Source organism: Suncus etruscus, chromosome 17 (assembly GCF_024139225.1).
Source record: "Suncus etruscus isolate mSunEtr1 chromosome 17, mSunEtr1.pri.cur, whole genome shotgun sequence".
Taxonomy (NCBI): domain Eukaryota; kingdom Metazoa; phylum Chordata; class Mammalia; order Eulipotyphla; family Soricidae; genus Suncus; species Suncus etruscus.
The window spans coordinates 74923939-74938600 of NC_064864.1; the positions used below are offsets into that span (position 1 = coordinate 74923939).

General features: G+C 49.0%; 1 protein-coding gene across 1 annotated transcript in view; it reads right to left on the bottom strand.

Annotated features, from left to right (window-relative positions):
* The window catches only part of CSMD1 (CUB and Sushi multiple domains 1), a 942957-nt gene that overhangs the window by 72938 nt on the left and 855357 nt on the right, over positions 1–14662 (bottom strand). The window contains exons 26-31 of the mRNA XM_049790475.1: positions 14243–14445; positions 11249–11440; positions 8396–8534; positions 5457–5644; positions 4783–4977; positions 182–298 (exon numbers count right to left, since the gene is read on the bottom strand). Of these exons, the coding sequence (XP_049646432.1) occupies positions 182–298; positions 4783–4977; positions 5457–5644; positions 8396–8534; positions 11249–11440; positions 14243–14445 (1034 nt within the window). The remainder of the gene's footprint in view (positions 1–181; positions 299–4782; positions 4978–5456; positions 5645–8395; positions 8535–11248; positions 11441–14242; positions 14446–14662) is intronic.

The window sequence follows — 14662 nt, forward strand, 5'->3', positions numbered from 1 at the left end:
CCAGAACTCATTAAGGACATGCTAAAGAAGGAATTGTAGTGACTTTTTATTTTTTTGAAAACCTGCTCCTTCACTGTGGCTTTGATGCTTCTTTCATTATGGCAGAGCTGAACTATCTGCATAGATAATAACCAGGAAATTGTCACAGGAGTAACAAGATGTAGGTAGAGCAAATTCTTACCAAATTCCTTAGGCACCGTGATGGAGTAGAGGCAGATCTGACCAGCCGTGTAGTTGTGTGGGTAGTTCGGAGATAGGACAACGCCCTCTGACCCCTCGTGCTGGCCTCCGCAGGGAGCTGCAAGCAGAGTAGACAGACCCCTGCTGAGCTGCACAGACCCCACTCTGGGCACAAGCCAAATGGAGGGGTCTACCATAGGGGTTAGGAAAGCTGCCAGCTAGGCTTGTTGGAAATATCGCAAGATATTTTCCCCCCTTTAGGGATATTGTGTGGCCACACCTAGCAATCTCAGGAGTTACTCCTGGCTCTGCACTCTTTTATTTTTATCATAACAATATCTTTATTTAAGCACCATCATTACAAACATGTTTGTGGTTGGGTTTCAGTTATATATATGTACAGCTGGTTTTATTTACAGATATTCCTTGCTTAACGACCAAGTTCCATTTGGTTGTTAAGTGAATTGGTCGTTAAGTGAGGAACTGCATGTACTGTATACAGTAGTACAGTATAGGCATAATACTTGACAATACAGTATTCTGAATAAGTAAAATAAAGCGAAAGATCAAACTGAAAACTTATATTGTTTTAATTTGCATAGGTTGTGTAAGTTACACACAGTACTGAATAAAGTATTACAGAACATAAAGTTAGTAAAGTAGGTCCATTCAAGCACCAAAAACCACAGTAATGTACTGTAGAGTGTACAAGATGGAAAAAGGATATTTAAAATAAAATAACAGTGAAGAGATGGTTGTAAGTGCGAGCAGTCGCTAAACAGGTAGGTTGTTAAGCGAGAAGTATCTGTATTATATATATATATATATATATAATACAGATATATATATATATATATATAGGTATAGATATACAAAATCACAAGTGATTAAAGTCAAGGACACATCCCAAGGCTCTCAGCAGAGAAAGAACAAGAAGACCGAGCAGGCAAGAAGCAATGGGATTCCACTGGGAAGAAAGGGCTCTTTTGTTCTGAGCACTTCAGGTAGCAGCAGCAGCTGCACTAAACAGCAACATGGCAGCACTAGCATTAACTACCACACAGCAACAATCAGAGAAACAACCACTACCACAATAGTAACTGTCAGAGAAACAACCACCGAAGCAGCAATAACAGCAACTACAACAGCAATAACTACTACTACAGAAACACTACATCAGCAGTGGCAACATCTACAACTACAGATACCACAGCAGCAACGACAACTACTAAAGAAACAACTACCCCAGGAGCAACTACCACAACTCAAATAGCAGTGACAACTACTATGCCATCACCAATAACTATAATAGCAACAACGACAACAGCAACCATAACAGCATCAGTAGGTACAAGATTCCATCCATAACAACTATAACAACAATATAGCAATCTCAACTACAGCAACTGTAGTTATAATAATTACAATAGTAACTATAACAGCAGGCTCAATACAGCAGCAGGAACCACTACAATGACACAAAGATAACAAGGTTCACAGCAGCAGCAGCAACAGAAACATCCATTACGGCAAGAGTGACAACAGCAGCAGCTACAACCACCACAAGACATGGGTAACAGTTCCAGCAGCAGCAGCAGCAGAGCGAAGTGACCACTGGTTGGCCACTCAAGGACTCCTGGGGTGGTTGGCAGGCAGCACTCTATGGGAACATTGGAACTGTAAGACTAGACCAGACTGTCTCCTGTCATATTCACACACTGGTGCACTGAGACACTCGCTTGCTGTTAAATTGGGTTATCTCCTTTGCTTGTATTCTCGTGACCTGACCTCGGAAATACCCTTCTCAGGAGACGCTTTCATCCCCTTGAGAGAGTTTCTGAGTATGGTCCCCCAAAGCCTGGGAGAACCCCGGACCCTGACCTCATCTGTATGCTTCTGATCAATGAGTTTCTTAGCTGAGTGTGGTTTCCTGTCCAGAGTGAGTGTGTTATAGAATAGTCGATCTTTCTATGAAGCTTGCATGCTTATTTAGAGAATGTAAGGAGGTATATTTTACCTTCCCTTTTAGCCGGAGAGGGGCGTTTCCATAAGTTAGAAACCCAAACTGGATGTTTTTAGTAAAATACTGGAAAGTCAGTGGTTCTGAAGCACGTAACTGAGGAAAGAGCTGGCCATAGGTGAGAGAAATGAGAAACCCTCTCTTGCAGCAAGGTTATTTCTAATACTCAAGGCTCTGACAAGATTTAAACCTTAAATGCTCCAACTTCAGATTTTAAAAAGTGTAAATGTAAAGTGTAATTCAATTTAGCTTCCTAGAATGTATTTTCTGTTGATCATAACATTCAAGCAGGGTGTTGTGAAAGTACCATCTCCTTTCTGAAAAAGTCTATTTCACATATGAACAAACACACATCAAGGACACATAGGATTTCATTAGAAGGGCCCATCCTGGGCTGAACTCCACTGTAGAGATCTTGCAAGGATGAGGACCATGGGATGTGTCGCTGAGAGCTAATGGCAGAAGAGATAGAAAAACATCATTCTCTGATTATAGAAAATACAGGACCAGCCTGAGACCTAAGGAGAACTTCTAGGCACTGTCTGGGCTGACTGTATGGACATAGTTCTGTTACCTTCCATGTGAGAGCAGAATCCAGGTCACACACACATCACAAATGCAGAAGAGCACACTGGGGTGAGCAGACATGCAGATAACATTCATTGAATTGGTCCATTAGCTGAACTTCTCAGCTATGGGTCAGCCCAATCCTGCCCATATCACTGGTACATCAAAACACTAGCTAGGCCTGGCCTCCTGCTGGGAGTTTTTCAAATCATCAGAATATTGAAGGAAAACAAAGGGGAACCCAATTTGGACTGTTAGCATCTTCACTAGCCATTTCCCACACAGAGGACAGGCCCAGAGCCCATTCCCTAACCCAACTCACCAAACCTGCATCTGAGAGGTAAAGCGGTACATACTAAAAGGGGAGCAGGAAGAATGGGAAAATGGGAGCAACAGAGCTGTCTGCCACCTCAGGAGTTCTCTGTCAACTCCAGAGCTCTCTGTGACCTCAGGAGCCTGCCACTTCCGGTGCTCTCTGTCAACTCATTGTCAAGTACATCAGGATCTCTCAGTCACTTTAGGAGCTATCACTCACTTCAGGAGTGCTCTATCACTTTAGTAGATCTCTGTCATCTCAAGAGCTGTCACTTCATGAGCTTCCTAACACCTCAGAAGCTTTATGTTCCCCTCAGAAGATGTCTGTTACTGCAGGAGCTCTTTGTTACCTTGGGAGATCTAGTACCTCAGATGCTGTCAATCCCTTCAGGAGCTCTCTGTCAACTCACTGTCAATCACTTCAGTGAGATGTCTGTCATCTTAAGAGCTGTCACTTCAGGAGCTGCCTATCACCTGAAGCTCTCTGTTATCTCAAGAGCTGTTTGTCACCTCAGAAGCTGTCTGTTACCTCTGGAGCTCCCTGTTACCCGTTACCTCAGGAGTTATCTCACTTTAGCAATTATCTATCACTCCAGGAACTGTCTGTCAGGCACCACTTAGGCAGAAAAGACCAACAGCACTGTGAGCTGTGGGAAGAGGCTCCCTTAGTGAATTCAGCACATCTAAATCAATAATTTCTGAGAAACACCCAACTATCAAAAGCTGCTTCTCTCCGCAATACTTGATTGACTCTTCTTTGTAACAGAGACATCTATGCAGAGGAGTGGAGTTGAGACACATGTGTGGTCAGATGGTTAGTTTCTGAGTCCTTGTGTACATCTGACCAGGCTCAGACCTCAGCCGCTGAGCCTCATCAACCCCTCACTTCTGCACATTCACCCTTACTCCTAAGGCTTGACATTTTTCACCAGGACAGAAGCTCTAAAAGTCAAGAGCTCAGTTTCCTGCTGACTGGTCTTGTAATATCTCCATAAGGAGTCCCGAGCTGAGTGGTGTAATGACCACTATCTGCATCATTACATGTGTGTACACATAACATCTGGGCTGAACACATATGCACACATGGCTGCATGTGCAAATGCGATATGAATGTGTGTGATACTCAAAAATGTACCGAGGGAGAGAACAAGAAACAGAATGAGGGGAAGGATGGGGAGGACACCCACAGAGGGTCATGTGTGTTCCTTACACTAGAGGCCTAGCAACGAGCTTAGATGGTGGAGCCACATAACTGAAAGTGGGATCACAGAAAACGTGTCTTCAGAGCTGGGGAGAAAGCACAGGCCTGGTCTCAGCTCCATGCCCAGCACTGCTGGTGTGGCATCCCTGAGCCCGAGCAGCACCCAAATGCTGGGCTGGAAGTGAATGGATGAATGGATTGAATTCATTGAATTCAATTGAATGAACACTTAGATGGCTCAAGCTCTGTAGGGGGTGACCCCAAATTGCTGTAGAAGAAATTTGGACGAGTTAGTTTCTGTGAAGATTTGACTTCTGGACCTGTTTTCTATATCTGTAATTGTGTGAAGTACACACAGGCCCCATGGAAAACACTCATAAGAGACCAGGACATGCAGAGACAGCCAGGAGAGGAGCAAGGGTATCTGCTCCTGAGAAGGTGGACACCTGAATGGTGGATGGCATGACCCACCCGGCTCTGGGCATGTGGGTGGCCCTACCAGTGCAGGTAGGCAGTGCGTGGCTCCAGGCAGGTTTGCCATCCACCCCAATCACGCAGCTGATGGATGCAGGCTCATCCATCCTGTAGCCTGAGTCACACTGGTAGATCACGGTCGAGCCCAGCTTGAAGTCAGACCCGTTCCTGGTCCCATTCATGATGTTTCCGGGGTCAAAACAGGCTTCCCGAGGTTTCTCTGCGGGGAAGATGGGTGAGCTTGAGAGGGAAGCCCCTGGGGGCAGGCAGGACACTTCCGGGACAGGGGCTAGCTTAGGAGCAGTTGGAGGGAACAGAGACACAGAGATGGACATGACAGAAATAGAGACAGATACTGAGAGATAGAAACAGAGATAGATACAGATTAAAGACACAAAAACAGGAACAGAGACAGGGACAGAGATACAGAGACAGAGATAGAGAGAGAAAGAAATAGAGAAAGGGCCAGAGTCAGAGATGGAGCAGAGAAAGTGAGAGATAGAGATGTGATGGGAGTTTATCTGGAATTTGGTTCGGAAACGGATCCAGGAGTGGGTCCCCGAATGAATCTGATTGTGGGTTCCTGAGTGGTCCCTGAATAGGTCTGATTATGGGTTCCTGAGTGGGTCTTTGAGGGGGTCCCTGAGGGGGTCTGATTATGGGTCCCAAGTAGGGTGGTGGAACCCCACAAAGTCTTACCTTTGTACTCAATTGCAAAGCCTGACAGGCCGACGGAGGCGTCACTGCGGAAGGCTAGGAACAGGCTGTTGCCGCTGCTCTCCACCCGGTCGGGCGCCTGCGTGCCCTGGAAGCTGCCCACCAGGGGGCTGTTGGAGTCGCTGCCCTCGTAGATGTGCAGGAAGTCATAGCTGGGCTCCATGTTGAAGCTGCAGGGAAGGGGAGGGTGAGCCTAGCCCAAGGAGGCTCCTGCCTTCTGGAACATTCCAGGGTTGCCCACAGGAGGCTTCCACCCTCCAGAACATTGCCAGTGTCCCTAGGAGGCTCCTGCCTTCTGGAGCATTCCACAGTAGCCCATAGGAGGCTCCCAGAACATTCTACAGTGAGCTCTAGGAGGCTTCCATCTTCTGGAACATTCTAGGGTGGCCCATAGGAGGCTCCTGCCTTGCAGAACATTCCCGGTAGCCCACATCTTTCAGAGGTTCCCATCTTCCAGAGGCAGCTCCTGAGAGGGACCTGTGTAATTCCTCAGGACTGGGTGGAGGATGGAGTCTCGCCCCCTCTCTGTGGACTCAAGATAGGCCTCAGGGACAGGACCACCTGCTCCTCCTGGGTAGGAATGGCTGGGATGGAGTGAGATGCTGGTGTGGCTCATCTGAGGGATGTTCCCAGGTAACAAGACTCTGTGAGGACAATGTTTTCCTGTTATGCTCCTGACCTCCTGAGCAGCACCGGCCATAGGCCTGGGTCAGTGGATACCATAACAGGCCTCGAAGAGACCTTCTCCTCAAGCCCATCAGCTAAAGCCCTCTAGTTTCTCCCTCTCTGCCCTTTGCTATCTTGTTTCTGTCCCTGGATAGGGCAGTCTCTGCAGTTAAGGGACAAGTCCACTTTGTACAGTGTGGGGTCCCTTGCAGACCCCCTGACTAAGGGCGGGTTCAGAGCTGGAACATTCAGGACTATCCACTCTCCCCTACTTTTCAGTAATGCCTGGCTGATACTTGTCTTAACAGTGGCTGTAACTTGGGGCACCCATGTGCTAGCAGCCTTGCATGGTCACCCCATCCTCCTTGCTGAGGGATGCCCAAATATCCCTGTCCTCCTCAGTGCTCAGTCCCTACTCAGATTCATGGGAACAAGACCTCATTCACCTGCAGCCACAGTTGATATTTCTCGGGGACATGTGGCTGATGGGACAGATGTGGATTGTGAGGGCAGAAGTCTCCAACTGCACAGATGGGGCTCAGGGAAGAGGCATCTTGTAGGAAGTACCTTTCTGGGTTTTTGTGAGGGAACTGTGAGGTCCCCAATGGAACCCTTCTTGACTCTGAGCTCTAATGGGGGACCTTAAACTCACCTTTTGGTCTAACATAGGGCTTTCCCAATTGAAGCATTGCCCAAACCTGCCATGCCCTCCCAGAAAAGCGAAATTTGCCTGTACATGGATAGATATGGAGAGTATTATGTTGAGCGAAATAAATTAGAAGGAGAGGGATAGAAGCAGAACAACCACACTAATCTGTTTGATATAAAAAAGATAGTATTGGGCCCGGAGAGATAGCACAACGGCGTTTGCCTTGCAAGCAGCCGATCCAGAATCAAAGGTGGTTGGTTCGAATCCCGGTGACCCATATGGTCCCCCGTGCCTGCCAGGAGCTATTTCTGAGCAGACAGCCAGGAGTAAACCCTGAGCACTGCCGGGTGTGGCCCAAAACCAAAAAAAAAAAAAAAAAAAAAAAAAAAAAAAGATAGTATGGGAATAATATCCAGAGACAGTAAAGGAGGACAAGTCCATGGGAGGATGCTTGTCACAGAGTGGGGAGTGCAGTGAAGGCAGAAAAGAGAGCACTGTGACAATGAGAATTGGGAATAATCACTCTGACTGGAAATGGGTGCTGAGAGGAGGGAAAGTGATAGACATGGTACCCCTTCAGTAACAATATTGCAAACCACAGTGTCTGAAAAGGGGAGGGGAGAAAGGAGAGAGAGAGAATGAGAGAGAGAGAGAAAGAAAAAGAGAGAAGAAAGAAGAAAATGTCTGCCCCATAGGCAGGCAGGGGTGACAGTGGGAGGGAAACTGGGGACATTGGTGGTGGAAAACTTTGCATGACTGAACTCAGTCATGAATAACTTATTGTGTATTATGAACAACCTTATAACCATGGTGTTTAAATAAAGGAATTAATTAAAAAAAAAGAGTAGCAGATGCTTCCTGGGGCATCAGTGGAGCAGTGTGGAGTGTCCCTCATGGGTTGTTTCTAGCCCCCAGAGCTAGAACGCAACCATCTTGGTGCAGAACTGCCCTGAGTCAGCTTTGCTCAAGGGGAGAGAGAATCACAGTAGGCCAGAATATCGCTGGGAGCATCTCAGAGGAAAGGGAGTGCACACAATCAAGAGATAAATGTAATTAGAGCACTTTTCCTGGGGAGCAGAGATCAATAGGATGGTCTACAGACTACTTAGTTTTTAAAATTTCATTTGGCTTAGATCAAAAATCAAGATCTCAAGTTGGAAAGGTATGGAAACTTAAAAGTAGTGCAATCGTCAGGGACAGAGTATTAGTCATAGGATTGTCCTAAAGAACTTTTTTGGTAAAAATGTTTTCTTATTGTTACTCTTCCATCATTGAGCTTAGAACGATGGATATTCAAAGCCCAACGAGCCATTCAAAATCCAGGGTACCAAGAGTCCACCATGTGGACGACCTTGGTGATAAGTTTAAGATGCCCCAAATGAACTCGTCACATTTGGGGGAAGGATCTTAAAAACGTGGCCAAGTGCTTGGGAGCCTTTTTCTCTCTCCTTGAACAAGTTCAAGCAGGTTCCCAGGGCCCACTCGTCTGCAGGGGTGATCTGAAAGTGGTCCTATGCCCTGCCCTGCTGACAGGTGGTGGACCAGCTTGTTCTGGGTGGGACCTGGACAAGGGGAGACCACAGGCCAGCAGTGGCTGCCACAGTACCTTTTGAATATCAAGGCGATGACAAAGTCGGGGTTCACCCTGATCCTCCAGTCACACTCCTTCCCTGGGGGGTACGGCTGTGGGTAGTTGGGGGACAAGATGACTCCCGCCGGGCCTGTCAGATTCCCGCCACATGCCGCTGCCCGAGGAGAGAAAAGGAGATGTCAGAATGGTTGTGGCAGCCCACACACAGAGATACAAGAAGGTTCTAGAACAAGCATCCCTGTTAGGATGGTGCCTGGCAGCCAGATGCTGCAGCGGTTCTGGGGACAGATTCTACAGGAAGGGCCATGTCCCAAGAAGGCTCAGGCACTGTGGACACTCAGACCCAGCCCTTCGGCTTATCCCCACCCACGGAGAGGCCTCAGGCCCCGCATGCCCATAGTCACTGGATAGGTGGTGCACCACGCTCATTGTCTGCATGTTGTACACACATGGGCACAGCCCGGCTCACCCCACACATGCACACACACCCACTCACACACTTCCCACACCTCCTTGGCAATTGAGATGACAGGGTGTGCTTTCCAGTGCCTGTGATGTGCGTGTCACTGAATATTTGAAAACCTAATTTTCCATAAGAAGAAATACAACTAATGATTCCTTCTTCTTCTAATTACTGGCTCATCTGAGGTAAATTCTGAATAATGTCCCAGAACGTGTTTATGAAGAATACTGACACACCACAAAGAAGCTACAGAGACCACAGAGACCCTGCAGAGATATCACAGAGATGCCACATAAATACCACAGAGATACCACAGTGAAGTCACAGAGACACTTCAGAGATGCCAGAAACCATAGAGATACCACAAGGATTTCAGAGAAACACCACAGAAATGTCACAGAGACACAAATACTACAGAGTTACCACAGAGACACCAAACAGACCACAGAGACCCCAGCAGAGGCACTACAGAGACCACTGCCGAGATACTACAGAGACACCACAGAGATTCCAGAGACCATAGAGATACCACAGAGATATCACAGAGACACCACACAGACCACAGCAGAGACAATGCTGCCCATCACTCAGCCACACACAAACAATTCCTATGGATAGAGTGTGGCCCTCTGGAAGGAGGGTCTGTGTTCCTGGGAGGAGCACAGGGCTAAGAGGATACTAGTTCCTAGTACTATCTGCAGAGCTGCGGCACCCCATTAGGCAAAGAGAGGAGCCAAGAGAGACTGGAACAGGCCAATGGGTAAGGGAAGCAAATGCCATGTTCCTCTCGAGCTACCCCAATGCCAACCAATGAGGATTCCACCTTGGGATTTAGATGGCACAAAAATGAAAAAAAGAAAAGTGACTTTATTAGTTAAAAAAAAATAGGCCGAAGGTTGAAAAAGATTTCTGCCCTTATCAGTAATGTCTCCTCCCTTTAGCAAAGAAATGGGATCTCTAGCCTCCTGGTGACCCGGATGGAAATCAAAGCACGCCTGGGTCGCACGATGCTTGGGAGAAAACACGGCTGGATTTTCTCAACTTGCAAAACTGAGAAGTGTCTGTGGCTGAACACCTCACATTTCTCTGAAGATCTAAGAGCAGGACTTCACCTAGGGCCCAGGGCCCATCCTTTGTCCAGGGCTGCTGAGAGTGACCACTAAAAGCCAGAACATTCCTCAGGCTGACACATAAAACTGTCTGTACATTCACTTCCCTGGCACCTCCTCTCCTCACTGATAAATTTTCAAAGGGATTGTAAGAAGAACAAACAACCTGTAAAACCTTATCAAGATATATAAAGTTCAGCTGCAATTCATTTTTGTTTTGTTTTGTTTTGTTTTTGAAGGAGCATACCTGGCAGTGCTCAGGAGTTACTCTGCTCAGAAATCACGCCTGAATGTGAGGTTTCAGTAGCTCCTTGTTTTGCCTATTTAAATTATAGCATGTTAAACCTTTTCGGTGCAATGCATCTAAAATTTTTATAGTTGTAACCTTTATTTTGGTTGCAATTGTTTAAGAATCATGGATTAAGTTTTTGTAATTCTGGGCTATTGTCTTGTGTATCCTGATTAGGTCTAGGTCAGTCAAGATGGGTGATTATGAAATGCCAGACTTCTAAATTAAATGTTTTGGAATTCAATGGGTAAATGCTGCTTTGGAGATATTAAATAAAAAAAAAAAAAAAAAAAAGAAATCACTCCTGGCAGGCTCCAGTGACCCTATAAGATGCCAAGGATAGAACTTGGGTCAGCTACATGCAAGGCAAATGCCCTTCCTGCTGCGCTATCACTCTGGCCCCTCAGCTGCAAATCTTTAAAATTGAGGTAGGATGAGTTCACAACTAGGCTTGTGTGACCAGATGATCAATAGCTCCAAGACTGCCTACTGATAATTACTATTTTACATAAACATGGAGGATGCTGGGAGCATTTATGGGATGGTGTATTCTGTGTCTGAGTTCACTGTGTATGTCCAAGCCCGAACCTCGTGACTTGCAGACACAAGCTGTTCTGTGCCTCTTCACGTGGATCTGGGCAGTATTGTTTCTCATGTGGGGCATTTTCTTTAAAGTGGACACCACTGGAAAACCATGCAACAAGAAAAGCTGCCAGGATATTTGCTATGGGGCCCATGTCCCTGTTAAACAGTGCAAGACCACCAGCAGCTTATGAACTGTCAGCTACATTATTTTAAGTCACAGTCACTCAGTGGATACTTGTTTTTTTTTTTCCAGGGTTGGGTAAAGAAGGAACATGTGAAATAAATGTCAGTTAGCAAATATGAAGGAAATAGCTGCCTCCGTTTCACCCAGCAAAAGGAACAGGAGACTCTCAGCTAAGCCCCAGCTTCCTAGGTGGCCCCCGGAAGGAGGGAGTCCCATCCCAAACCCAGCCCCATCATACCCATGCAGGTGGGTGGGTCTGGCTGCCAGAAGAAGCGGTTGTTCAGCTGTACGCAGGTGACCTTCGCCTGACCTTGGAGTTGGTAGCCCGAGTCGCACTGGAAGGTGACCGTGTCCCCCGGCTCACGGCTGTCCCCATAGCGAGTGCCATTCTGGGGCATGCCCGGGTCATTGCAGGTGGATGCGATGGATGCTGCAGAGAGATGACAGGCTGGGCACCGGGCCATGGATACTCTGGGAGTACTACTGGGCAACACAGCTGGTCCCTGTGGTGATGGCTTCAAGGGACATGGTTCTGCCTAGGCTAAGGGGACCAAGGGGCCAGCGCTAGGCAAAACACACTGCTTCCCACAGGCACTGCTCCCTTTCTTACATTTTCTCTCTCCCCCCTCAAACTCTCTCCCTATTTCTCCTCTCTCCTTTGCCCTTCCTCTGTCCTTCCCCTTCCCTCTTTACCTCTTTTTCCCCCTCTCCCTTTCTCACCCCCCCTTTTATCCCTCTTCTTTTCTCTCCCTCTTTTCTTTCCTCTGTCTCCCTTTCCCTCTCTGTCTTCCTTCCTCTCTCTCTTTCCCTATCTCTCTTCCTTTCTTCCTCTCCCTTTCCCTCTGTCTCCCCACCATCTTTCCCTCTCTCTTCTCTGAAAACAGGCCAGACCCTCACAATGTGGCTGGTACCAATGGAGCCTGTGGCCCTGACCAACTGAGTCAGTCAGCTGTTGGGGGTTCCCGGGCTGAGGGTCCTGGCTTGCAGCTGTCCCCTCACCAATCACTGCAGTACCTCAGCAGGGCATCTGGCACCACCACTGATTCATGGACAGAAGTTGACCTCTGAGACGGGTCCAGGAAAGGCCAGACACCCCAACAGACACACTCGGGCTCTGAACTGTGACAGACTCAGACACAGAGGAGGCGCTGGATAAATGGCTGGTAATGGCGCAGGGTAGTGTGTGTCTGTGTGCATGAGTGCTGCATGTGTCTCTGTGTGTGGATCTGTGTGCATTTGCTCTGTGTGCACCTGTGCATGTGTGTGTGCATATGTGTACACCTGGGCATGTGCTCTGCCTCTGTGGATCTCAAATCATGCCCAGCAGAGCAGAGATTCTATTGTCCTAGAGGACAGGCAAACCCCAAGACATGCCTTTTCATGGACACAGATACATGCATGTTACCACATGTGCTCCCATAACACTCATGTGTGTGGGCTTCATCAGCCATGGGCTCATGAATGTGACTCCTTCACCTCTTGTCCTGCTGTCACTGCCCCGTTCCTTACTTGAATCTGTCTCTTGCCCTCCTATCAATTAATTTTTTTTCTCCTCTTCGAGTCAGTGCATTATAGGGAAGAACAATGCTAGTTGTCACTTTCAATGTGGCTGGACCCACACACCTCTGGGAGATTTATTCTGTAATCAGAATCATCTGGAGGGTTGCAAATGGAGAGGAAATATACAAAACTAATTATTTTAGAGAATTCACGGTCTCAGCAGAGCCAATAACTAAAAAAAAAATATTAAAAATCAGCAGAAAAGGAACCAAGATGCAAACGAGAGATGGAGGAGTGAGGATTAGAACCCGTAGGAACCCTGGAGGGGACAGAGGGCGATCATTATGGCAGTCCTGGGGGTGCAGGGGAAAGGAAGGAGGGAGGGCCAGAGGCTGGGTGGGGCTGGAAGGGTACGAAAGTAGGTCATGTGTCCTCACTTCCTATGGGGATGAACAGAGAAGGGTGGGACATCTGCATCCTGAGCATGAGGGTGTGGGGGGGGGCTCCCGGGACAAACAGGTGCCCTGGTGGTCCAGGACCTGGATACTTCTGCACGAACTCCCTCCACCCCCGCCCACCCAGCAGGGTCAGGAGAGGCACCCGAGACCACAGGAAAAACACATGAACACATGGCACAGTCACACCTGGGGGCTGTACCCCTTTTCTTTGGAACCAGAGAAGAGACAACAGAAGGAAGAGAAGTATAAGGGCATGGCCAGTGGGGAAGCTACAGAGGCACCTCAGTTCCCCAACCCGGACTCAGCCTGGCCCCCGAGGACTGATGATGGACAGACCACCAGCAGTGATGGCAGGCGGGAGACTTGGGGCCCTACCAGGCAGAGACGAGGCACAGAAGGGTGAAGGGGAGAGGGGGTCAAGGAGCTACATGGCAGCGAGGACACTGGCTGCAAAGTACAGTTGTCAGGTGGGCCTGAGCGATGGATGGCATAGTGGGGAGGGCGTTTCCTTTGCATGTGACCCACCTGGGTTTGATCCCCAGCATCCCATAGGGTCCCCGAAGGACCACTAGGAGTGAATCTGAGCATAGAGCCAGGAGTCAGACCTGAGCACAGTTGAGTGTGTCCCAAAACAAACAAACAAACAAACAAACGAAGCGGGAAGTCTGAAAGGACCCCCGGGAGAATGGGGGACACTGACACTGCAGGGACGGGAGAGGGAAAGAAGCTCTGCACACGGGCCACGGGCCACTTCAGCAGGCCCACTCTGTTCTAGACTCGAAGGTGTGGGATTTCTGCACAGAGCAGAACAGTGCCATGAGCCTGGGCCGACCATGTGACCGTCGTGACACAGAAACCCAGCCGGGCCACATAGGCCACCCCTCAAGAGCTGGGGACAGGCCAGCGGGTCTGGACAAAACGCTCTCCCTGAAACTCCCCTCGAACGCAAACAAGCCTGCGCCTGTCTGCAGCTGCCATTGTGCATGGAGTGATTCTGGCCACACTGACGAGGGTCCTGCTTCAGCAAACCTCCCTGGGCCAAAGTCCAGAGTGGGGCCAGCTGTCCCCCACAGGAAGCCCCTCCGCAGGTGAGAAGGGGCCAGAACTGTCCCCTCTTCTCCCACTGCCCCACCACAGAGCCCAGGCCATGAGCAAAGCCAGAGTCCAGCTCCTGGGTGACGTGGACTTTGGGGGCAGCTGTCTAGGGTCCCCTGTGGGACAGGGAGAGGCATAAGAGGGGCCGAGGGGAGGGCCGGGCAGCCCGCGCGACCTACTGGAGAACTGGATGGAGAAGCCGGACTTGCTGATGAAGAAGTCGCTGAGGAACTGCAGAGTCAGCGAGCTGAAGGTGCTGTGCACGTCGCCCGGGAGGGCTGAGCCGCTCCACTCCCGGAGCAGAAGGGCAGCCTCCAGCGGCCCGTCCCACACGCGCAGGATGTCGTGGGCCAGCTCGGTGTCGAACACGATGAAGTGCAGGCTGTGAGGGGAGAGAGCACAGCTGCAGCCGGCCTGCAGGAGCCAGCCAGGGCCCGGAGCTCCCCTCTATGGTCCCCACGCCGCCCCAGGCACAAGTGCCAGTAGGCAAAGGCGACAAGGCCTGGCCCTGGTCAGTGAGCGGCCAGTGAGGCGTTTCCCCAGCAGCGTTGGCCTCTCGGGGAGATCCATGACTGCTGATTGCTCACACAAGGATGCAG